Source organism: Poecilia mexicana, unplaced genomic scaffold (genome assembly GCF_051168715.1).
Source record: "Poecilia mexicana isolate PSO_F unplaced genomic scaffold, ASM5116871v1 scaffold_19, whole genome shotgun sequence".
NCBI classification, from domain to species: domain Eukaryota; kingdom Metazoa; phylum Chordata; class Actinopteri; order Cyprinodontiformes; family Poeciliidae; genus Poecilia; species Poecilia mexicana.
In genome coordinates, this window is record NW_028263388.1 from 19,435,548 (window position 1) to 19,461,886 (window position 26,339).

At 39.4% G+C, this 26,339-nt stretch overlaps 1 protein-coding gene across 4 annotated transcripts in view; it reads right to left on the reverse strand.

The window, feature by feature from the left end:
- Positions 1 to 24,925, reverse strand: part of pald1a (phosphatase domain containing paladin 1a) — a 46,149-nt gene extending 21,224 nt beyond the window's left edge. The window contains exons 1-18 of one of the 4 annotated variants that reach the window (XM_088001002.1): positions 24,718 to 24,925; positions 12,632 to 12,817; positions 12,331 to 12,433; positions 11,144 to 11,323; positions 10,615 to 10,779; positions 10,375 to 10,535; positions 8,817 to 8,892; positions 7,956 to 8,110; positions 7,744 to 7,840; positions 6,693 to 6,797; positions 6,469 to 6,564; positions 6,257 to 6,391; positions 5,208 to 5,324; positions 3,864 to 4,043; positions 3,587 to 3,784; positions 3,023 to 3,163; positions 2,850 to 2,921; positions 8 to 148 (exon numbers count right to left, since the gene is read on the reverse strand). In XM_088001002.1, the coding sequence (XP_087857128.1) occupies positions 8 to 148; positions 2,850 to 2,921; positions 3,023 to 3,163; positions 3,587 to 3,784; positions 3,864 to 4,043; positions 5,208 to 5,324; positions 6,257 to 6,391; positions 6,469 to 6,564; positions 6,693 to 6,797; positions 7,744 to 7,840; positions 7,956 to 8,110; positions 8,817 to 8,892; positions 10,375 to 10,535; positions 10,615 to 10,779; positions 11,144 to 11,323; positions 12,331 to 12,433; positions 12,632 to 12,804 (2,295 nt within the window). In that variant the 5' untranslated portion in view covers positions 12,805 to 12,817; positions 24,718 to 24,925. Of the gene's footprint in view, positions 1 to 7; positions 149 to 2,849; positions 2,922 to 3,022; positions 3,164 to 3,586; positions 3,785 to 3,863; positions 4,044 to 5,207; positions 5,325 to 6,256; positions 6,392 to 6,468; positions 6,565 to 6,692; positions 6,798 to 7,743; positions 7,841 to 7,955; positions 8,111 to 8,816; positions 8,893 to 10,374; positions 10,536 to 10,614; positions 10,780 to 11,143; positions 11,324 to 12,330; positions 12,434 to 12,631; positions 12,818 to 15,507; positions 16,049 to 20,803; positions 21,439 to 24,717 lie in introns of those variants that run through there. The other 3 variants (XM_088001003.1, XM_088001000.1, XM_088000999.1) reach the window with 3 other exon arrangements.
- Between the last annotated feature and the right edge of the window lie 1,414 nt (positions 24,926 to 26,339).

Below are 26,339 nucleotides of genomic sequence, written 5' to 3' on the forward strand. Positions count from 1 at the left end.
GGTGTACCTGTCTGTAAATGGAGATGATCATCTCTCTCAGATGATAGTGCATGGGGGTCATGGTCTCACTGATGGAATCCAGTGCCAGGTCTACCTCTTTCTTCCTCTTGTGGCCGTCGGGGAGAAGGCGAACCACTCGCATAACAACCTGCAGATCGGCAGAAACAATGCACATGCTATTTATGCAGTACCTTTTAAAGGGATTTATATTGTTGACTACATAATGTGTTTCTATATTTGTGTTTTGATGATGTAAAGCACTTTGAACTGCCATGTTGTTCAAAGCTAGGAATGTGTTACACGAATAAACTTCATGATTGATATTCATGAACTTTAATCATAAACCTTAACATTTTTCCACAGCTCCTCCACAAACAACAAGTAGTGCAAAGCTGTGAAGAGGAAGAAAATTATGAGTGTGTGTGTTTTTCAACTCTTTACAGAAAACACACTTATTGGATACAAACCCTTTTATTTTGATGTACGTTTCGATCCATCCGATGTTGCATAAATATCTCAAAAGCATGCATACAAAACAGGAGACATTTTGAAACTTAGGTCAGATGTAAAGAACACAGCTCGTCTGTCCTGACCCAATTAGCGCACTAGTGCAAATGTGTGTCATTGTGTTCGTTTATAGTGTTGACCCTGCAGAAAAAGGGAGTGTGTCCAGCAACACATGCGCATGACGTTAAACCGGGAAAACAGTGTCACAGAAAGCGGTCACTACATTTTTTTTTTTTTTTCCCTCTGGGTGGCAGAAATTGAAAAGTCAAAAAGGGGAGAGAAGAAGGGCAACAATGCAGGCAGAACATTCTTTTCCATGGTAAATCTTTGATGCAAAAATCATCTCAAAATTTGTCTCAGTTTGCATCAAACTTCACTTTGATGGACACAACTTCACAGTCTGTCAATGCACATGGGTTTATTCAACCACTCTGGGTAAGCAAGGACAATAAATACATGATTTGTTGTTTTAAGAACGTTTATCTTTCAGATACCTAACCCAAACTAAAGACTAATAATGAAAATAAGCCAACAGAGCAAAAGAAAACAGACCAAATTTAAGCATACCATTTGCCAATTGAAATTGTCCGTTGACTTTATTATTTTCAGCTGTGCTGCTGATGCTCTGTACCCTTAAGGCACTGTAATCTGTGTCGGGTGTGGGTATCCGCTGCAGTTAGACTCTATCAAACAGGCTCTACATCTGAATATTGACTTTGTAATTACAATATGTTTGTGAAATACTGGGCAGCATTATTGGTAATACAGCTTGAAAGGTTTTAAAAAGCAGCTACACTTCATTTTGTCAGTGGTAAGCAATAACCACATCGGTGTATCTTCATTTACAGTTGGCACGTTTCCTCACCTTTACATCACCTACACATTCCACAATACTCACAAAGTGTCCAGCTTGAGGTTATCTGATTTAGCAAAACCAAAACCAACTTTTTAAAGTTTAGGTTTCTAGCAGTTCTGGGTGATACCCTTTGCTTTTGAATGGCTAAATTTGTCCACCACGTTTATCAAATTACCAATAAAAGAATCTTTGTAGAGTGGAGCTGAATGTGAAGCAAGCAGCAGCAAGTTAAAGTTAAAAGAAATTGCCTGCTGAGGTTAAAAGGCTCTGGCATGAAACGCGTTTCATAAGCAACAAAACATCCATGACAGAAATCCAGAAGGCATAACTAGGTGAAAGGAGGGAGGTTATTTAAAACTGCTTTTTTTCTTCTACTGAATAATGTGTCAGACTTAGGAGCCATCACAGCATTTTTTTTTTTGCAGTTAATTCAAAGGGGATTACGACATCCTATTTTTGTAGGAGGTTGAATTGGAGGCTGACAAGGTTTCCGTGGTGACCGTTCTGTGCCTCTGAGAAAATCCAATGGACACACTGCTGTGATTGACATGTGGTATTGTGTGGCTGCAGAGTGTGGCCTCCTGCGCCGAGGACCCAACCAGCAGGTTCCAACCACTGACTCATTGTCACGACGCTGAACCAAGAGGGGGAAATATATATATATATATATATATATATATATATATATATATATATATATATATATATATATATATATATATATATATATATATATATATATAATAAAAAATAAAAGACCGCCTCTAACTAACAGACCAGATGAGAGAAGCCAGAGCTTCTCTCTGGCTTCTAACAAGACTTAATCGCTGCTTTCAATTTGAAACACTGACTGTAAACCCAGTGGAAAAACCGCACAACGAGGTGTTTTTAAATTATTTGTCTTGAAATGGATTAAGTTGTGTCTCAGCTCAGGTTGCGCTCAATAAGATGCCAACAAAACACACCACCTTCAGGGAAAGGCTCCCACTGACACAAGACACAAAAACTCACAGAGTGCTGATGGAAGTGAAATAGACAAGTGACACTGTGTAACTGGAACATATAACAATTAATAATATTGAAGTTTCATGAATTCCCAAAAATATGCCTCATTATTATGTTGTAGTAAGTAGAAAAATTAAACCTGGATTATTTTCAAGCCTCTGTAAGTATATATAAACTAATGGGTGAAATTATGAAACTGCAAAAATATTTTTAATTAAATAAATATAATTCTAAGAATCATTTTGAAGTGTTTTAACAATCTTTACCAAGAATGATAATAAATGCAGCCAGCACTGTAAAAATGTTAGAAAAGGTGTAACAAACTTTTACAACAGGTGATAATCAATTCATCCAAGATCTGAATCTTACCATGGATAAAGAGCATAAAGATTTTAAACAAATGGTTAAATGTGCAAGCTTGTCTTACGTGCATCTGTTCATTTTCTGTCGAAATAAATATATTTGTATTGAGCATACACACCTCAAACTCTCCCTTTGTGTACTTGGCATCAGGAACACTGACAATCTCATCATCTGTGCACTCTGGGAAACCCTGCAAACCAGGTCAAGTTTCAGTTAAAAAAAAAAAAAAAAGTCTTGAATAATGCTGATTTTAAAGCCCAAAGAGAGAACTTTAATAATTCTGCTGCTTACCTTCAAATGCCAGAGAGTGAGCACAGCAACAACCATGGCGGTTGTAGACCTGCTTTTGCCATTGGCGCAATTAAAGACAAAAGCTGTGTGGGGATCTTCAGCTAACGCATTCCTTATGGCCTCGTGAAGCTTATCAAAATCCTGGGAAACAACAAGACACACAATAAGAATGTCTGAAATTACTACAGGATGTCTTGGCTTCACTTAAACCGTTTAACTGTCACCCCTATAGATGATGTCAGACCATGGTTTTATTAGGACACTGATGTCCTCATGTCAGTTAAGAGGATGAGAAATGACGTGATGAAATTTGCTTAATGTGAAGAGTTAGTCACCCAGATGTAGCTACATTTTTAACCACCAGAGGGAGCCTTAAACTTATTCTTTATCCTATCCAGACTGGATGCCCTGAATCTGATTTCCTTCACCCAAATATACTTATTTTTAAATAAGATGTCTGTGCCATACTTAATACTCTATTTGTTTTTGTTTTCCTGCATTGCTAAATAAAACAAACAAAAAAAAAAAACACCCAATGGTAGGTCAGTGATGGTGGATGCTTACTTCTTCCCGTGGTGAGCTGCAGTCCGGCAGAGGGATGCGTTTGTACACGAGGCCTTGGTGGGAGCTTTTGTGCTGGTTGAAGATCTCCTGAATGGTCAGGCAGCTTTTAAACATCTTCATCTGTTTCTCCTGCTCCAGAGTCACCTCCAGCCACTTCTGAGCTCGCAGAATCTCCTCCTTCAGCGAGCTTTCCAATTTCTGCAGGACGAGTGGAGACACAGGCCCAGTGTATAAATTCTTTCATATGCATTTGTTTTCTTTTTCTTTCCTCTTTTACCTGTAGCAACTGCGGGTCACTCGTTGGGACGGGGATGGGCTGGTCCAGACACGAGGGCTCCCTGGGAATGAAGATTTGTCCATTTCCTTCGAGCGCCAACTCCTCGTGCACGTTGATCCACAAAACGTGGTTGTGCTTCCTCTTCTCATCCGTCAGGTGGGCGAGAACCGCTCCGATGGCCTGCAGAAAGAACGGTCAGGAATTAGGCAAGCAGACGGAAGTCCAGCTTGTGCTTCCTGTGGTGGGCGTCCGAATGATCATGAAATAATCATGAGTCTTTCCTGTGAGTGTGTCTGCACTGTTGATTATTACAGAGTACAGCAATGCATATTAATAAGAACTGCTGTTTATTTTTGAATGAATGAAAGTAAGCGTGTTTTGGAAGAAATGATTCCAAACAAAATCCAAAAAAAGATCATCTGTGGTTTTTATTCTTTATAGATGTCCTTTATATAGAGGCAGCCTGAAGGAAGACATGCTCTCACTGAAAGCATTAGTGTCATAAATTGGACTTTCAATTTAGGGCTCTAATTTTAGAAAGAAAACCAATTTTGTACTTCTACAAGCCGCACTGCTTGTAAGCTGCAGGTGTCCCACGTTGCAATGTAAGACGTTTACACAGAAAGATATTACACGTGAGGATTTTTTAACTTTTCATTTAATCCATATGGCAACATAAACAAATACATATTGCAAATGCTTTTTTTCCTAATAGTGCCTGTAACACGGCTGCCTGTAAGTACTTCTCAGTAACGCATGTTGCTTGTGCTCACCGGAAAGCGACGCTTTCCAGGGCGCGGGCCCGTCTCTCAGGGCAAACCCACCGCCGCACCTGACCCACATGCGCACAACCACACCGACACGAGGCACGATGTTTGTGTCGGCATGAAAACAAACACGCATTAGCTGCACCTTAGTATAGGCCGCCGTGTTCGGAGTGTGAGAAAAAAGGAGCGGCTTATAGTCTGGAATTTATATACATTTCAGTTTGCATGTATATAATTTTCAACCCGTTTGAATTACGGCAAAATCAGTGCTGAATTTTTTTCAATTAAATTTATTTGTATGTTGTACTATTATTACCTCCGCAAACGAAAAACAAGATCAAATGCATCATTGAAAAATTGCAATTAATGCACATTTCAAGCTGCTGATGAGAGTGTGTGAACTGATCGTGTCTAATCATTTTTCTTGCATCCTCTGGAAATGTAAGCAGCAGCAGAGCATTGATTGGACAGAAACAGAATCTTTCACTCATCTCCAGATGCTTGACTTTCATCTCACAGGCAGATGATCAAAACAGCCGGTTCTAATTTGACGACAGAATCAGCGGCTGCACTTCACCTCTGACGTCGGCTGAGCCACTCCATAAACGGGCATCTTGGGCACTCGTCTGAAGTTGGCCACCTTCATCTCTTTGATTGTGCTGAGCACGTCGGGGGCCAAGTACTCATCAGCAACCTGCTCAGACACACAAGCAGTCACGCATTAATCACAGCGCCAACAAACGCAGAGTGCGTGTGAAGATACAAATGAGAGCTTAGGAGGCAGTGTGGGTGGCAGGTGGGGCACCAGCACCTCATCTGAATTGAAATTTATCTCACCGTGAGAAAATGATTGATTTAAAAGGGAAAAAAAGTTAAAGATTATTCAGATTTGAATACATTTAGACGTGTTTAGGAGCTTAACATTTTCATCATGAGGACAGATGCTGCAGCAGTACTGCTATCCAGTGTTGCAGTTATTTAATTGTCAGGATTCCTAAACATTTAACATTCCACACTTCTCCAGAATCTCATTTCCAAGGTGAGTGGACTACCAAAAACACAGGAAAAGAAGGAAGAAAAGAAAAAAAACAAGGATGGAAGTATAGAAATTAGAACAAGGATGAATGTAAAAAAAAAAAAAAAAAAAGGAGACAGGGGAGAAAGGAAGACAAAAACGAAGAAGGACAGCATTGGGACAAAGAAACCGAAAAAAGGGACCAAGTAGAATGCATGAATCCTGAATTGTTCAGAAGAAAAACTTGGTAAACAATCTTTAATTTATTCTTCTGTTCTAATATAACTTCACACTCATGGAGAAAAATGTAAATATATTGACTCATTAAAAAATAAAAAGACTACAAAAACAAAAATAGCTTATTTGATTCTAAAGACAAGAATGATCTGATCCAACACAACATGTATAGTTTACAGCCACTATTTCTGGTTTTAAATAAAAAAGCTAATGTAATAATTAATTTTTAGCTTAACGTATTAATTTATTGCAATGCAAGTATATTCTTGAACACAAAATGTAAAATCTAAAGTCAAAAATCCCAAGAACTTCAACAACACGAGAAAAGGTAAGTCATATTCGGTGCATGCTTTGCCGGCTGCTCGGTTCCTCACCAGGACGCGGGCTCCTTTGGTGAGCAGCTCGGCAGGAGCAGACAGCTCCGACACGTCCATGCGGGCCAGCAGCCTGTACAACCAGGCGTGGCAGCACATCCACTGACTGAAGTTGGACACAAAGGCAAGGGGATACTGGAAAACACAGCAGAGCCGCAGCTGATTTATCACAAAACTGCAAATGGTGTTAATAAAGCTGAAACAAACGCTACCTGTTCATGAAGGTAAGCATTAAATACGATCAAGTAGAAGTAGCGCTCCAAGCTCTGCTTTGTTCTGTTGAGAAAGTACTCTTTGGTAGTGCTTCCCTAAAAGATAAAATATATATATATATATATATATTTTCTGTTTAATTGAGTCATATCTAGTACAAGGTGGTGGACTTTGAAGAGAAACTTAAAGCCATTGCTATTAGCAAAAAAATGTAATGACTTACTTGAGTCTGGTAATCTTCTCCAATCCCTTCCAATTTACTTGCATTCTCATATATTGCTTCTTTAATGTTGTGCATCTCTGAGCACAAGGCAATAGCGTGGTCCACCTGAAAAGTAAGCAAAAAAAACTTGTTTATGGCCTCTTTAAAGCAATTTCAATTAAAGATGCCACAAAAGCATGTTTAAAAAACATTTATAAAACCAAACTGTAAGGTTTATTTCCAACTAAAAATTCTTTAAATGTCCTACAAGGCTTCCGAGGTGAGTTGGAACATATTAATCAGATTTGATCCCACATCAAAGCGGCTCTGGGATACTTGTTGTTAACAATTTTCCAAAGAAAAAGCACAAATTCCTCCTGATCTCTCAAATCAAAAGTGTGCTCAACTTGGTGTTAATAAATAAGGTGTGATGTTATATAACATGCACAGATCTCCGGAAATCTGCTCCCTGCGCAGCCGACGCCTGACACGGAGCAAAGCATTCGCATGTATTTGCACGTTGTGTGGGTAACCGAGATCTAATCACAGATGGTCACTCCAGAGCCAGTAGGATATGCATGCTAAAAACACATCTCCTCTGCAACATTTCTTTCTTTAAAAATGCATGGAGAAAAACAGGTAAATGAAGCCCACTGATATCACTACAGATCACCAAATCACAGAGCGAGATTTACCCCAACAGGCAATTCTCACAAGTCCATCTCTGTGAGTAATCACGGTTTTGTGCTAGAAAACGTTTTTTGTCCATTGATATTTTTCTTTTTCTTTTTGCAACTCCACACATCATTACACCTCAAATGATTGGACACGACGCTGGAGAAAAACTTACCCAATCATAAAACCCCACAGCGACTAAAATCAAATTGATGATCAGTTACAAGCCTCAACAATTTATGTTACAGACATTATCCATCAAATTTTGGAAAAAAAAAAAAAGAACAACAAAAAGATTCAGTCTTTAGATGTGCAAAGCAGGACACATTTCAAAAGACCTACACTCTTGCAGATGTGCATATATTGCATGCTTTTTCCAATTTGGGTACATTATTACCTCTTCCATAAGCTGCTGACCATTAGGCAACTTCTTGATCAGACTCTGGATAACTTGGAATAGTGGTCTTGGCTCTGAAGTACCTGCCTCTGCACTTCTGCAGCAAAAAGCAAATATTTAACATTTTACTCCATAAATACTTCAATAAAAATCTCTTTTGGCACTGTCCTGTTAAACAACTTGTAGGCGTGGGTGAGTGTTTAAACTCTTACTGTGGTGGCAGTTGTGAGTCGCCTTTGAGTCTTTTCATGACTAACGTGCCCAGAATCATGGCCAGGTTGGTGCGGCCGACGCCCACCTGGCAGCTGAAGACCAGGGTAGGTGGCACTCTGGACGCGCTGTGGCCCAGACACAGGCTGGGACTCTCCTGCAAAGCAGAACGCATCAGAGAAGAGAGATGCGGTGTCAGCAATCGGTCAGTAATAATAAAAGTGGAACTGCGCAGAATAAAACCAAAACGATAGTGATGGAAAAGTTAACATTCTCCATAAAAATCATGTAATTTTGCCAGTGTTAAGAAGTGAAACGCTATCAGTGGGAAAGATTTAGCAATCTGAAACTACTTCTACATGAGTCATTATGTTAACATCTTGGAAATAACAAGTGAGTGAGATTTACAAAAAGGCTGACTAAGAAGAAAGAGCACTGCATTAAAAATGTGTTTAAAAAAAAAGAAAAAGAAGCACGAGCCACTTTCCAACCACATGGAACTCGATCAGCAGCTGCACGTCACTCCAAAAAAGGGCAAAATGAGGAGAAGAGAACATCCTGAAGGGCAGGACAGAAAGCAGGCCGCGCAGATGACTGAAGAGCGGACATGAAGTGACTGCGGACTCTCTTTCTTCAAATTTTAATCATATTTATATCGTAACTGATTGCACATGCAAGACAGATTTAAGCGGAGATTAAATAAAAGCCAGCGTGACCTTTTCACCACCTTTGTGACAGAGTGCAGACTCTCCGCAGTATTCTAGGCATTAATAACTCCAACGGGAACGAGATTCAGCAAGAAGAGCACAACCAAAAAAGGGTATAGACTTAATTGTCAGAGTGAGATTTTTACATATGCTTACCCTGAGTATGTTAACAAATGCGTCAAAATCTTCTTCCAATGGCGCTCCCTCCACTGGTAGTGGTAATCTGAAGTACCTGCAGTGCAACAGACAGTTACCCAGAGGGAAAGCAGCAGCCTTTGTTGTGTCAATAACATTGTTATGTAGCATGTAAGCAAACACTTAAAGGCAGATGAACTTCCTCAAGTTTTCACTTAACTTATGAGGGTGAAAAACGGGAGACGTAGGATCAGAATCACTGGATAACACACCCCTCAACTTCAGCTGCATTTTGTCAATTTAAATTCTAATGAGATTTTATATGATAGAACAACACCACATTAGAAAAAGGATACAGAGTTCAACATTAATTCTTCTTTTAACATTTTAATTTAGGACAACAATCACGCATTCCATAAACTGTATTTATTAAAAGTGGCAAAAACTACTTCGATTTTGAAGTTTGTTGTTTTTGAATGGATTGTTTTCTCAGTGCATCTCTATTTTTTTTTTCATAGTGGAAAAAATTGTCACCATAAAAAAAAAATAAAACAGCTAAAGAAGTTCTGTTTGCAGTTAGCAACAAACAATTTGGGGGTAAACAGCCAACATGGGCGTGATGAGGGAGCTTTGCTCAGGTAAGACCAAAAGTGAACTTTTTGTCCTAGTTTCAAATCAGTGATGTGGTGGAAACCTTGTACATCATACCACTGCTGTAGGTATGCTCTTCTTTAGCAGGAAGAGAAAAGCTGGTCAGAGGGTGACAGGGTGGGGGAGGGAGGGTAGACGATGACACACTCAAAGTCTACAACACAAGGCAATGACGAATCTGCGTCAAGAATTTCAAAAGGTTTGCAGATCGCCTTGCGCTCAATCTGACTGAACTCAAGCTATTTTAAGAAGAACGGACAAAAATGTCAAGTTCTACATGTGCAAAACTGGTCTGCGGAAGAAGGTAGTTCTACGAAGTACAAAACACGTTGAAGTTTGTGGCTGTATGGTGATGAAATACGAAAAAGTTCAAGCATGAAGAGAAGCAAGGTACAGTACATCAAAGCATTTTGCTTCTCTGAAGAACCTTCTGTCCCTTAAACGGAAGTGTGGAGATCATGTCAATAAATCAACAAACAGGATGCCTCCATCTTCAGTAGGCACACACCGATCAATCAACTACTGACTGGTGCTGGCCTGTTTACACCTTGGCCATTTTAACAGCTGAACACCCACTCAGATACTTAAAAGTCTAAATTATTTTCCCGTCAAGCACCATAGCATAGCAGCCAGTTTGTTCTGGCGTTTTTAATGACTGAAGAAGACTAAAAAGATTAAGGGAACATTAAAATGCAGACAAACTGACTAGTAAATTCAATGACATAATTATAGTTCATTTTCAAAGTGAACCTATTTGTTGAAATGTCTCCAGTTACATGGGTGACTTTACCTGTAGACATATAATATGCTCAATAGAAAAGGCTTTGTTTTTAGAATTACATTTTTTTTAGATCACATTTTTCATCTAAGAAAGAAAAATTGAAACAAAAAAACAGGAAGCCATGACGTGTGAAAACCGACAACCAACCTGTAGCCTTGCATGGTGAACATCGGCCTCTTATAGACCTCCTCCGTCACGTGGATGTCCTCCTCGCACAATATGGACATCTTCTGCGGCTCGTCTTTGAAGAACTCGATGTCGTTGTAGACATATAAGATGTTTTTGCTGAGCTTTGCAAAGTCATGGAGCTGCAAAGGAAGAACCTTCACTCAGTCACGTCCAGATTGTTTTTTATTCTTCCACATAGAAACTGAATATGTTTGCTACCTCGTTTCTGATGCTCAGCTCAAGGCTTTCTACCGTTTCCTCTCCTTGCAGTCCTTGAAGGTTCTCGTGTAGGTTTTCCTTCCTACGCGGGGTGTACGGCACAAAGTCGTCGTCCTTACGAAGGAACACCACTGGCTCCTCTCGAATGCAGAAGAAGATAATCTCCTGCTTGGAAAAGGAGAGACGTAAAAACAACATCCAAGTGTAATACTTCTTGGGGAAACTAGCAGGACTACATATTCATGCCATTTAGCACAAGTATAAATAAGCCTGGTGTAATAATAACCATAATGTCTTTCCAACATTAAGAAATGAGCTTAATGTTTGCTCATTAAGCCGAGGACTCAAATATTTACTGACAACACCGAGAAAGAACTCCACACATTCCAACACGGTTAGCAAATGATCTTTCCGATCATTTGCTAACCATTTGTGTCAAAGGAAGACAAGGAGTCCGCGGTTCACGCCAGAGTCAAGTTTAAAAATAAACAAAAAAAGAAAGGGAGAGAGAGAGAGAAAGAGAGATTACCTGCTGTCCTTGGGTTTGAAGTCTCTGGAGAACCTGTTTGAAGCCATTCAAGGTTGGCTGACCCATTCCGTACAGCGGGTAGGCTCCCTTCACCTGGCGGAAGTTGGGGGCTCCATAGCTGCTCGTTGTGTTTAGAACATCTGCCTTGCTGGACACATCCTGCACCATGAAGTATTCGCCCTGGAAACAAACAACATTCATCTGAATCGGTCTGGGAGCTTAACGCTGAGAAAAGTTCCCTTGTTTTCCCTCTTTTTACTCCTTTTACAAGTTCTTGACCTATTCTGTTAGCAAAAAAAAACAGCACAGCTGACATGCGGTCTGGCTACTTTGTTGTCTCAACAGTTTAAATCTCTGCTCTGCTGTGTACACTTTCCAAAACAAAAAGTACCCTTAAACACTCCATGCATGTATATAAGTGGGTCTACATGCGAGATACGGCTACAACTAAATCTTCTTGTTTAAATAGTGTGAAGGTAATCAACAATGTAGTGACTGAACCAGGTACAATCAATACTAAAGAAATACTAAAAAAATCTAAAAAAAAAAAAAAAAAAAAATTAACCAAATGAAGAGTAAAATTTAAAAGTAAAAGATGTATATTCAGGAAAAAATGTGATGTATTGGGAAATCCAGTTGATCAAAATCAGATTTTTTTTTTCCCGATCAGCTCTCAGTTATTTTCAGTATCAGTGAGATGTTTAAAGTGAGATCAGAAAATGATCTCACTTGATGCGAGAAGCTTTTCAAAAGAACATTCTCAACAACATCCGAAGTACTTTATTGGGATTCTACATGGAGGGGGAAAAGAAACTGGTACACAGCTGAATATTAGATCTTCAAAACAAAAAGTAAAACATGATTTTTATACTTTTTTGAGGAAACATACCCTGATTTTCTTCCACTTATGAACAGAAGTTGTGGGTTAAACCCTAACAAAAACGTGAATGCAGCAGAGGTCACAGAGTGCAACATAGCCTTGCTATAGGGGTGCTAACAGCTCTGTTTCAATGACTGCCTCTGATCATAAAGAAACGAATGACAATGTTCCAACACAGAACTGCAATTTGGACATGAAGATGTGAAAACAACAGACAAAGAAACAGGCGAGATTCCTCCACAGCTTTCTGAGATAAGGCGGCACCTTGTGGTGACTTTATAAAGCTTGAAGCTTGAGTAGTCCTTACCTTAACCAGGTAATGCTCAGGCAAGGAGTCCGATATCCGACCAACCTTGTAGTTGGCTTTAAGGACGGTGTCGTGAATCTGAAACTCTTGTCTGCAGTTATAGCTGTGTAAAAAATATATTAAAAAAAAAGGGGGGGCATTTAATTATCAGCTGCTGTTTGCTCGGTCGAAGCAGACAAACGAGATGATAACAGGAGCAAACGTTTCGCCTGGAGGTTGGGGATGGGCGGGATGTCACCGCAGTGATCAAACAGGATTAACACCCAACTGCGAGAACGCAGGTTTAGCAGGAGGGACTTACGTGATGACGACCGGCGCAACCTTGTTGGTGATAATGGACTTGGCTTTGTTGTTGTGGATGTTGACCATGTGGACTGGACTCATGCTGCTTTGGGCCATCCCGTTGGCGTGGACGTTGTCAAGCGGCGACGCTACATAAACAGGCTGTGGGGCAGCGCTGGCAGTTGTACCCATGCTCCACAAGCTGCTGCGGATGACAGCAATTTGAGACTCAGAGACAGGAAGAAAAGGCTCCTGAACGTATGCGAGAGCGACGGCAACGAGGCCTAACGTCACTTAAAAGGAGGTCCAAGGTGTGAAGAGACCGTCTCACACTTCAGCAAGGAGATGTAGAAGATAGCGGTAGTCTCTCACATTAATTTGAAATGACGTTAACAAAAAAAGTATGAATTTTACAGTTATTTGCAGGGCATTTTTCAAATTAAAAAACGTTTTGTTGACAGTTGGTGAGTCCACCACATCTATGCATTTTATTGTTGTCTTTTAAACAAAAATATTATCTCCTACACAAATACAATACACGGGCTGTTGGCTAGCTCATTTCAACAAACCTGTGCCTGTTTCAAAGGAAAAATCACCACTGAGCCATTTTATCACTGGTTTTTTGGCAATACCACTGGATATTTTTAACTATTAGTTAGTAAATGCTATTACATATTAAAAATTATATGCACAAAATTGACAGTTTTGTCTTTAACAATACCATTATCTAGTATTATTGTTAAAATGATACTAGATCATTTTAACAATAATTATCTAGTATGATTATCGTTGTACTAGATAGCAGGTATAATTATTAGTATGTTCTATATTGTTAAAATATAGCCATTTTAACAATGTAATTGATAAAATTATACTAGAAAATGTTAATAATAGTTAAAATAATTTTAATTATTTTAACAATAACTTAAATTATTGTTAAAGTAACAGTTAGATGCCTATCAAAACATCTAACTGATCAGCTAGATGTATTGATGGGTGGAATTTTAAAGGGGCAGCGCACAAAAAGCCTGAGAATACATGGTATTTTCCACACTACTATCTTTTTACACACTTATCAAGACCTGGACAATGCTGAAATCAAATCCCAGACTTGTCTGGTGTTCATAGGAATGCCAAACATTCTTAACAGCAATTAAATTCCTAAAAGAAGACAGAAGAGTCCAAACACAATATAGTGTTTTTTGTTTTTTTTTTAAAGAATCAATTAGAGGTAATATGAAAGGCTTAGCTGTCACTTCCACTTAAATTAAAGACAGGAATAACACAAAAAGAGCAATAATATTAATGCTTATTAGACCACATTTATAAGAGCCATGACGCAAAGCACAAACATTTTTTGTAACTTCTTTAATAGATTCAGAAGTCATATTGAACAGGACTCATAACTCTGGAGGCCACAGAGATTTCTAATGAGTGGTACAGCTTGAGGTGAATGTGAGAAGGTAGATCGTAAAGATCCAACTTTTTCACAATTTCTCACATTAGAACCACGAGCCTCACTGTATTTTATCGACTTTTATATGTGTAACTATTAAGCATAAAAACAAATCCAGTTTCATTTTAATAAATAAAACTGAAAAGTTAAGTGTTTGCATCTGCACCCCACTGAGCTGGTGGTCTGTGGAATCCCATTCAGTTGCAATTACAGCTGCAACTGTTTTAGATGATGTTTCAACATCAGTCAGATTGGATTGAGAGCTTCTGTGAACACCAATCAGATTAAAAAAACAAACAAAAAAAAACACTGACACCGAGGCACAGTGGCAAAACCTGAAACTGCTGCTGCAGGTTGTTGCTAGGTAACCAAAGGATGAATGAGTGAGTTAGCTAGACCGTGAGAGGTTGAGTGGCTAACGCCTTTTTATCTGCCTACATCCCCCAGAAAGCTGTGTGGTTCTGGATCGGTTTGGAGTTTAGTGAAATTATTAAGCACTGTATCAAATGTATTATGTATTTTTAATGATCATACCGCGATACATATATATTGTTATTGATTTACTGGCCAGCCCTAAATTAACTTCACGACAACTTGCCTTCATCTGGATTACAAACATGGGACATTGGAGAAAAGTGTAAAAATATTTCTATTACACCCATGCAACTTAAAATAGAGGCTCACACGAGCCTGCCACGAGTTCCACACTAATCTCCTTCTGTTTGAATAAAACAGATTTTATCAGGACACTCTGCAGATAAACAAACCCTCAGAGCAAAACATCAGGCCTAATATAGGAAGCTACAAATAAAAAAAAAAGAACTAGATCCTGAGTGTAAACCATCCTCATCATCACCCAAACATGTTTCATTCAAAATGAAAGCAAACTTGTTGCCACACATTTCAGATGAATTTAGCCATTTAAGCTCAAAGCATCTCTGCGCGATCTCTAGCTTCGAATACAATTCGTCTCTGGCTGTGCAAAGCGAGAGATGCCGGATGAGTCACAGCCACTCTCCTCGTTGTTGCATCTGGAGGTGAGTGGGTAGATCAACCTTGTACTCAGAAAAGCTTTCAAGCCAATAAAAAGATTCACTTCTCTGAAGCGCAAACTGTTAAAACAACAAACTGATGTGTTGTTTTTTTTTCTTTCTTTTTCTCTCCAGACACAGTTTAAAATCATTTTTGCAGCTTTTAGGCAACATAAATGAAAAACAGAAAAGTAAACTCCCAATCCAGCTTCCACAAAAGCAAGCAATCCTTTTAAAAGAGCAGTTTGCTCCATCTGCCCACATCTATTTCAGTCTTTGCCACATACCAAAAGCATCCCAGCTGCCAAAGATCTGCGGCCACCACTAGAAAAACAGACAAAAATAAAAAAATAAAATAAAATAACAACCCTTTACGGCACAACGCTCCGCTAAAATCTGATATCTTACAAATGAGACGAGGAGCGATCTCCACTTCCAGGACTTTTTCTCTGCTGCCTGTTTTCCGCCATGGTCCGAAAAGAGTGTGAGAACTTGGCATCCCATCTAAAGAAGAAATATATTCCTCTCTGGAATCCCGTCGCCCGCCCCCATCAGACGGTGGGAAACACCCCTCACGGGAAATCAGAGTGCCTGACAGCTTGGCATTCAATGAAGAAAAAAGAAAAGGAAGAGAGGAAGAAAGAAAACTCAAAGTTTTCAGACAACGTCCTGCTCTGCTGCGTGCTATCTCCTGTCTGAAGTTGGGAAGTGGATTTAGGCAGGAGAATTGAGTCTCTACGGAGGGGAGAGGAGGAAGTTGTCGTACATCTGGTGGCCAGATGGCTAAAGTTTAGTTCTCTTCTCATGGGGCGCATGCAAAATAAAGACTTCTCGGAGAGAAATACAGTATTATAAGGTGTAAATATTAGGAAATATATTGACAAAAACATGTAATTCTTATGCAACTATTTGGATTTGCTATGTCGTTATTAATTAAACAAAACTTACATAGTGTCAGTCATTTGGAACCCAACAGTGAATACAAGCAAACAAATCTATTTTTGTAATTAGAGCAATAAGAGGTTATCTAATAAAAGCGAGTTATTATAAAAGGCATATTGCATCATACTTTGAAGGCAGAAAACCCTATTATTTCAAAAGTATCAAACATAACTATTTATAACTGGAAGTATAACATTTTTTGAAAACAGACAATTAGCTTTAAAACCTGTTGTTGCAAAACAAACGGTGTGTCTTGAGTCATATCCTCCATAAGCGGAGTTCACTACCATATATGAATAGTGGCGTCCTGTCAGAAATCCCACTAGATGGAAATACGATCGGTTTTCATGCCAAGAAAAAATACATTTTTAGTGGGAACATGCCCAGTTACACGCTAACTGGAGACATAGAAAAAAAGACAGAATAAGAACCTTTGCTATAAAGTTCATGAAAGAAAGGTAAAGTTTGAGGAACTAACCTTCAGGTGGGTGAGGGGGTAAACTTGTTTAGCTTGAATTTAAGGGAAGCAAGAAGCCAAAGCTGTGAGATAATCACGCAGTCGTGGCATTACACAATTAATGCCACAACTTGGATATATAGAGTCAACAGCCATATCGCCATGGCAACCGAGGCGTTGTTTATCAAGTAAGTGCCGTCTTGTCATAGCTTTATCAGCATCATACTTTTCTCTGTGTCTGTGCCAAGTTAAGAAGAACATTTGTAGATACCGTCTTAGTATTTTAACTTCCCTTCTATCAACAATATGTAGCATTAGATGAAAGTCACATTTTGGGGCCTAAATGGCATGTTCTTATGGGTAAACTAATAGCATATAGAGTGTTAATGTATGAACAGTGTCACAGAAAGTGTCCTGAGGAAAATGTTTTGACAGTTAACATTCCTGTAGTCCAGTTCACATTCATGTGTTAAGCAAAAAAACTGATTACAGATTTTAAAAAAGTAAAAAAAATCAATGCAAAGTTTTCTCTTGAGACAGTTACTTATAGAAACGGGAGAAGATGAAAGAATACTTAAACCACCTGAATATGGATAGAATTTTTGTATTTTAAAGTCACATTTTTGTCATAAGCAGTCATTCCCCTCTATGGTAATTTACAGGCAGACTCAAAGACTTGGAGACTGGGTACAATCCCAGTCTCCAAGGTCTCCAAGCAACTGTGCAACATTTTTCCTGATTTCCTCCTCATCATTGGATAAAACACAACATAAATCATGAACTTAAATTCAAGCAGAAGATTTTCCCCACACCTTCATTTGTCTTGAATCACCATTGTGTTTTGTGGCATTGTTTAAGTTCTTTTTTTTTTTTTCAAATATAACACCATCTTTAACTTTTGGTTGCATTATTGCTTGACTTTTTTTATACATACCTTGTCATTTTGGATATGGAAAAGCTAGTGTTAGCTACCAGCCTAAACCCAGGGGAAAACATTGTAAAAATGATGATGAAGGGGTTTTCAACATCAAAGAGTACTAAAAAAAATATATATATATCTTCAGTCACTTACTTTGCACCATTTAATTAGTAGGCATCCTTCTAACACTTAATGGCCTTCCTAAAACCTGTTCTTTGTAGTTTTTCCAACAACAAGCTGCCTGATAACTTCACGATACTTTATTTTCAAAGGCCTGCTGAGGAAATGTCACATTACCGCTGCTGCAGAACAGGTTTCAGACTGAATTTGGTGCATCAGAGAGCCTCCTCCGCCTCACCTTACTCTCAGTCAGCTCTGCCACCGCAAGACTAAAGAGTTCACGTTTTTTCAGCACGGAAGTCCCTGGTACACACAAGCGCCGCCGACTCCTAAGCAACTAGTGATTTCAGCTAAGGCAAACCCAGACTTCCAAAGCAGGCAGAGTCGGGCGGAGGCCTGAGTAGAAATAGCCCTCAGTCATAAACATCCTCCTGAAGGGCCAATAATGGCAGCTCATCAGAGAGGCTGTTTATCCCTCATGTCGGCTACAGAAGTGCCACGCTTGCATCGCAAATATTTTCTTTACCGACGCAAGCCGTTGTAATAAAAAGTTGTTTTTTAAGTCCTAATTTAAAGTGTCTTGCAAAAGTATTCATGTCTATTTAACTTTTCTATCTTGTGTTATTTCTTGTTTCCATATTTATATTGTTGGTGTTTTCTACGTCGTACTGTTTCGTTCTGTTGTTTCTCTGTTCCTGTTACTCTTATTTTTTTACTGTCCACTTTCTGTTATGACAACTTATGTTTCCCACTTGTGCGGCTAACAAAGAGTTATCTTATCTTATGTTACAACCACAAACTTCAATGTATTTTAATTAAATTTTAAGGTGTGCACTAACAAAAAGCACTGCATCAAGTGGAATGTAAAATGTGTTGCCAGTAATGAACAAACTGGATCGCGTAGGCCAAGCGGCAGAGTAACAATATCTCAAGATTTTGACATCTCACAGAAAAAAGATGCCCACAAAGAAACATGGCGGTGGCAGCATCATACTATGGAGACACTTTTCTTAAGCTGTTACAAAAAATAGGTCAGAGCTGATATTAAGGCAAGGCGTTTTAAAAATGTCTTATGATGAGAATTTGATTTATTATTATCTTAATAAAATTTCAATTAATGACACTAAATAAACTGAGGGAGGGATGAGTAAAAATATTATTTTTACTGTTTGTACCACAAGAGCATCAATAAATATCAGTAAATTTCAAACTATGGTTAAATGCAGTGATTGTGTGAGGTCTACTAATAGAAATCACATTTCTTTATGGCGTCCTGAAGAGGCCATTTTTCAAATGGGAATGTTTTCAAGAACAGTATTTGTGTTTGTGGTGCTATGAATGCTGTAGCATGAAGTCAAGCCATACAGTAAACTAAAAATAAAGTAATAGTATTTTAATATATATATATATTTTATCATTTTTATCATAAGATTTACAAAAAAACTAAAATCACAAAGATTTGTGGTTGCAATATCATAAAATGCGAAAGCTCAAGAAGCACGAACATGTTTGCATGATCATCCATGTTCACTTTGAAACTATCTACCGCTGGCGCTTCAATGTAGTGATGATGCAAAACAGAAGCGCCTGCCAGCCAACTAGCATCGCTCCATTCAGGCCTGCTCCATTTAAATTCACACAGTGTCCCAACTTCGCTGTAGCTGCATCTTAACACAAAAGGGTCCCCTTGCAGACAGGAAGGAGCTTGCAGCTGCAGGATGCATCTGTTGTTGGCCCAGAGGAAGGATGCAGAGCACGCTTCATTCAGAAGACATGCAGGGGTTCGAGAGAGAGATACACTCCGTGACACATACAGAGGTCTTTCAACACCACATCCCATACCAAGGTTGAGCACAACGCCACAAGCGTGGTTGCACAACCCACAAAAGATGTCAAATTCAATCCACTTGTTGCGCAACATTGGTCATTACATTAAGGAACCCCGTTTGTCTCCATGGAGTCGACTTATTCAGTCTGCCAATGTGAAGTTTGAGAGGCCGAACAAACAGGAGCAGAAAAAAACAACAACAACAAAAAACACACACACATAATCAGATCACAACATGTTGTATGATTCAACCCTGACATGAAAAGAAATGAAAAACTCATAATAATCTCATTACTGTAAACAACAGGAACCGTAACTCAGTTGCATGGCAAAGCGAGAGGTGGGGGGGGGGGGAGGTGAGCTCATAGGAAACGCTCAGCAGTATTCTCTGAAGCTTCCACTCTACAGCTGTACGCATGTACACCCAATGAGGTTAAGGGTTAGGCGCACAAGCGTGGCTCTGCAGGACACGGCAAGTTCCTGAGCTGAAATATCAGAGATCTGCCTGGAAATGAGCTCAGAGCTTCCTCTGCAAATACTTTTTTTGTTTGTTTCATTTTGTTTTTCCTTTAAAACTAACTCAACTCATTGTGCATTCATGTCAACTTGCAGCGGCGATGTTTGTCTTTGTTTCTAAAAAGAAAACCGGAGGGGTGTGGGGGGGGCCAAACAACTTGTAAAGAGGAAACCAAGCAGTGTTATCGTTCTGCTTGCAAATCTAATCAAAAGACGTGAAACTCATTTTCCGCTGCGAGGTCAAACTACAATCCAATACAAAAACTATTGGGAAAGGTGCCTTTTAGTTTATTATGCAAGTTATTCATAAATCACATGAATAACTTGCATAATTCTGCATTTTACTAAAAAAAAAAGAAAAAAATAGAAAGAAAGAAAGAAAGAAAGAAAGAAAGAAAGAAAGAAAGAAAGAAAGAAAGAAAGAAAGAAAGAAAGAAAGAAAGAAAGAAAGAAAGAAAGAAAGAAAGAAAGAAAGAAAGAAAGAAAGAAAGAAAGAAGAGCAAGTGATTCTATTTTTAAAACCCCAGCCTGTAATTGATTCTATGTCAGGCTGGCAATTTCAGCGCTCTGATTTCAAGGCTGCGGTAAAATACGGTCTTATTTTCTCCTCCAAACCAAAGTGTCCAACCGCAACATTCTGTCAGTGCCGCCGGACCAACTGACAGGGCTTTCGGTCTGTCACACGCCTCAAAAATCTGCCTTCCTTCTGCCTGCTTCGGTGAGATTTTACTCAGATTTGTTTCGCTCGCTCGCAGCTCAGAGCTGTGCAACTGCAAAAACCCATTTTGTCTACAAGAAATTGTCGATCCATCTAAGTTTGCAGTGCAGCACTATCAAACTAACAATCTGAAATTTTCCTTACAGCCGACAGAACTCTACAGCACAGGTCAGGCATTGTAACAGAGAAGTCTCCCAACTGTACCTGACATTCAGCTGTTCGCTCCACCCTCTGAGAGGCTCGCAAGTGGAAAACAGCAGGTCGAAAACAAACTGACAGCTCTCCAGGCAGCGGACGACCGGTCTCAGTCACACGTCCTCTCTGGCATCTCTCTCTCTCTGATGATCTGTGAGGCAATCCGTCTCTGCCTGCCGATCAAACTACAGCAGGTGGCAGTCTCTGCATTATTAGCGTGTCCTTACAAAAGCGGGTCCTTCACTCAGGACAGATCCCAGCAGCAAGTGTTTAGAGGTTTAGGTGTGCAAAGGTATGCTCTGCTTGTTGGTTGTCTGTTACTTTTTTGAATGCATCCCCTATGCACGAGGTGCAAAGCTGCTCGTGCATGACCGGGTGTGTGTGTATGTGTTTGTGCGTGTGTGTGTGTGTGTAAGGAGAGGATGTGGAGGCGGGTCCAGAGAGGCTTACTCATCATCCAGTTCACCACCGGAGCCCCCGCCTGGCAGCGCCGCACCTTTCAAACACATGGCTGATCTTTTCACATAGGAATGGACCGTAACCGTTACAGTCGACCCTCACTGACCCAGCGTAGCTCAAACTCTGACAACTACTAACAACTGCGCACAGATGACATCACACAAGCCTGATTCACTGCAAAGCTCTAATTACTCCATTCATTAACAGTTAACACACGGCATGCTGAAGGCAAACAAGGCTAACAGCTGGGCAAATACTTGGATTAAAGCCTGAGCTTCAGCTGCAAACGGCTGTCTGACGTACTGCCTGTAATTACAACCCCAGCATCTCAGACCGCTTCTCCATGCAAATACGCAGACAAAAACCACACACCGGGCGACATGCAGAGCCTTGCATGGCTTTTCCACATTTTCCTACATCATAACCACAAACAAAACGGGTTCAATTGGGATTGTTTGTATGCGACAAACCGGCACATGTTGCAAAGAGGGGGGAAAAAAAAAAGACACATGATTTCAGTTTTGTTTACAAATAAAAATCTGTAAGGTGTGGTTTATAAAGTTTATGACTGTAGCTTCCCATTTTGATTTGTAGAATATTCTTTAGCTCTTTTGGTAAATGTATTTTTGAACATCTAAAGACAAAACGTTTAGCCCATTCAACAGATAACTGGAAAGCCTGCAAGCACAGCATTTTTTTTTTTATGTCTTGGCAACAATTTCCAAGAGCATTTGGGTCTGGACTTCTGAACCGTTCTCGTCTTCGCATTTCTTATTTTTATCCTTCGCCACAATGTCTCCACAACTTTCTCTCCATTGCTAAAATCCAGAAAAAGTATTTAGCTGGCCATATTATGGGCATGAAGAGCATGACTCCATTGCGCAAAAAAAAAAAAAAAATTTCATTCAAGCATCAAACCCAATTATTCACTAAAAATTGCATTTAATCCAAATTAAACATGTTGAAGTTTGAGACTGTGAAACAAAAAAGTGAAGAAGAGAAAATAAAAGGGCATGGATGCTTTCACAATACAACAACATCATATTTCCTCTACTGACAGGCAATCTGTCAGAATAAATTCATACAAATACAACCCACAATCCACAATCTATCAAAAGATAGAGCGCAGGAGTCATTTTTGAGATATGGATGCAGAAATCTACTGCTGCCACACCTGTTCCTTCCTTCCTGCAAGAGCTGCGAGCCAAGACTCTGAAGTTCTTGCAACACCATTAAAAGTGAAACCAGGCCCTCCCATTGCCTGAAAAAACCTCAGTACCAGAATGAATCTGTTGGAGGAAAGAGAATTGATAAGCCCAGTTTCATTCATGTGAAGGCTTATATAATAGCAAAACTGAAAAGCAAAGACGTCGCAAAAATAACCTGAGTGTAATGAAATATAGCGGCATGAAATGAGTGTTCTGACAGCTTCACTTCCTTCCTCGCTAGAAAAAAAAAGATGAAATAAAAGACGGATGTTCTTTGACAGATTAAGTAAAACATCCTCTCTGTTTAATGTCCCAAACGGAAAACCTGCACAAGCCCTGCATATCACCTGACATGAGCTAAATATCTCTCTGTCCTGGTCTGTGTCACACTCAAAAAAAAAAAAAAAAAAAAACACAAGTGTGTTTAGTAGGCCACAGTGTAACAGGAAAAGGAGGCAATAACACAGGAAAGTGTTTTCACCTGTTACAAAAGTTCAGCTCTCAGCTGCCAAACAAAATATTATACCACTGATGGTTTCACGGTTGCATCATTATTCTTCAAGGACAGGGGAGTTGAAGTCGAAACACAAAATCACTCCGCAGCTCCAGGGAGGAGCGAATGAGAATCACAGAGATGCAAAAGTACATGTTGATGGGAAATAAACTGTTCTCCCAAGTGCTTTAATGAAATGTGACACCTTGTGGTGGAAATAACCCACTGCATTGCACAATGCTTCCTACTAGGATATTTGCTCTGACAAATTTATTTTTGTCCAATCAAGGATTTTTAAATTCAATTAGGTATAGCTTAGCCTACAGACAGGACAATGGATCAGTTCAAACAAACATTTCTGGGGACAGAACCCAGTACATCCAACCCAGTCTCGTCGGTTACAGCTGTGTTTTAGCTTCTTTTTTCTTTTTTACCCATTTTCATGTGCTGCAAGAGATCCTCCCAAACTTTGACTTAAACTTCTCCCCCGCTTTATTGTTAACCTGTCTGGTGTGTTCCTTGATTTTCTCGATGCTGTTTGTTCTCTAATGTTCTCTAACAAACCTCCAAGGCCTTCGCAGCACAGCTTTATTTATACCGAGATTAAATTACACACAGTGGACTCTTTTTCATTCTGAAATCAATAAGTTACACTTGATTCTGCCATCAGGGTGAAGAGATCTGAATGCGAGCAACACTTTTCCTGACTCTTATTTGGTAAAAAACGTTGAAAAGCATGTTCAAGGGGTATAAATACTTTTTTCAAACCACTGTAATTGCCATTACCAAGGAAGCTATGGCAGCATTTTCCAAATGAAAAATCTTCCACGTTTTTTTGTGCTCCATCTGTGAGAACTACATTTCCTCTTGTAGGTCTCTTATCAAGATAAACGAAATGTTTTTGAGCCCAATCATTTATTCCCCAGCTGTTCACTCTCTGGGGAGTCTCGTGCGCTCAATTTTGATTAATGGTGATGTTCACAGTTTGATCTGGGCTCACACACTGACAAGCGCCAGTTTATGTCTTCTGCCCCCGGGGACATAGGGCAAAGTGATATGCCCAGAGCTCAGAGACAGAGAACGGTCCCAGCTGGATGGGGCCCCCAGTACAATACATCAAAGAGCATCATGTGCTTTGTCTTACTTCAACTGGGGTCTTTCTCATACCTACAGTGTCATATTTTGATGATAAATATCTTTCCAATCTTTAAGCTAATAAAGACACTGTAGTACAGTTATAATAAAAAATGAATTTTATGTGCTCTGAAACCAAAAGTGTATTTTTTTTAAGGTTCTAGTTACTTTCAGGTAATTAATTTGGTGAAATTGTTTATCAAAGACTTTACTACTTTTATGTAACTCACTGGTCTACATGGTTATGAAAATCATTGCAAGTTGCCTCCCTGTTTGATGAAAATAGAACCATCTATAAACCATTTGCACATGTCCAAGCACTTCCAACTCAGACTTTCATCATGGCTCTAACACGCTCAGTTGCCCAGATGCAATGCACAATACAGTTAAAGCATTGAGAGCAGAGTGGGGGATGCCAAGCACATGCTTCCATCAGCCTGAAAAGAAATACTTCGTAGAATGAAAAACACGCTAAAGAACTGTAGTATTCGTGAAACACAAGCCAGGCGTATAAGCGTAGAGGTTACGGCGATTCTGTTTAAGTCCAAGCATCAAAAAACAGGGGAAAAAATCCCAACTTTTAAGGCTGCCATTGCAACAAGAGCACGGTAAACTTTAAAGCGACTCACCATTTCAGCAGCTCTCAGTCGGCGGAAAAGCGTCCAGACGAAACATACTTTCTTCCGAAGCTTATAAAAATATACAGGTTTTGCTTTTTTTTACCAGCGAAAGACAAACAAACAACGGTTTATTAAGGTTTTTTTTTCTGTCCTATCTTGAGAATTTCACGGAAAAGATTTTGCTTGCGAACTCTGACACACGGCGCATGCGCGGGTAGTGGTTATCCACAGATGCTCCATCAGCGAGTCAAAATAAGAACACAGAAACCTTGCATAGGGAGGCACAGGAATATGAGAAACGTGGAGTCAGATGTTAAAAACAGATTACATTAGTTGCTTCCTGTTTGATTACACTCCCACTGAAGTGATTGAGGACGACACAGTGTTCCACTTATTTTATATCTCCTATCTCTTGTTTTCATCTCCTATCTTAATATGGACACTTGTCTTTCAAGCTAGCATATGGCGTTCACATGAACTAAATGCACATATTTCTACCAGCCATGTTTATACTCCCAGATAAAGACAAATTTATCAGGCACTCTCACTGGCCACTTTATTAGGTACACCTTACAGAACCCCCTTTACCTTCATAGATGGGTTAATTAAATTCAAAAGGATTTTATTTACACCAAAGGGAAAACAAATGTTCTCGTATCATGCATGTATTTTCAAAGAGTCATTGCTGCTGCTAAGAGGATCTCAAGCAGCAGTCAGCATTACATCATTTCTGAAGTAGCTTCTGACTCAAAATGATTGCTGTTGGTTTCATGATCATGCTAACGGCTCAATTTTCAAGCAGCAGAAACAGTATTCCACAGTAAAATGTCCTGGATGACATGATCAGTTGTTGGTAAGCACTGCTAAAACCACCTCATTTATCTTTGCTGCTCCCCTATCTGGCCATATAGCAGGAAAGCTGGGCAGGATACGATCCTTCAACGTCTCTGGGATTGGGTGTCGTAAGATTACTTACTTTTTTTAACTTTTGAGATGCTAACTGGCTGCTCCCTGTTGTAAAAATAATTAATTCGTCACAGAATACAGGTGCTGGTCATAAAATTAGAATATTGTGATAAAGTTCATTATTTTCCATAATGTCATGATAAAAATTAAATTGTCATATATTTTAGATTCATTGCACACCAACTGAAATATTTCAGGTCTTTTATTGTTTTAATTTTGATGATTTTGGCAAACAGCTCATGAAAACCCAAAATCCCTGTCTCAAAAAATTAGAATATTATGAAAAGGTTCTCTGAACGAGCAATAAAAATAATCATCTGAATCAACAAAGTAACTCTAAACACCTGAAAAAGATTCCTGAGGCCTTTAAAAACTCCCAGCCTGGTTCGTTACTCAAAACCGCAATCATGGGTCAGACTGCTGACCTGACTGCTGTCCAGAAGGCCATCACTGACATCCTCAAGCAAGAGGGTGAGAAACAGAAAGAAATTTCTGAACGAATCGGCTGTTTGCAGAGTGTTATATCAAGGCACCTCAGTGGGAAGTCAGTAGGAAGGAAAAAGTGTGGCAGAAAACGCTGCACAACGAGAAGAGGTGACCGGACCCTGAGGAAGATTGTGGAGAAGGGCCGATTCCAGACCAAATTAAATCTTCATCTCCATAAA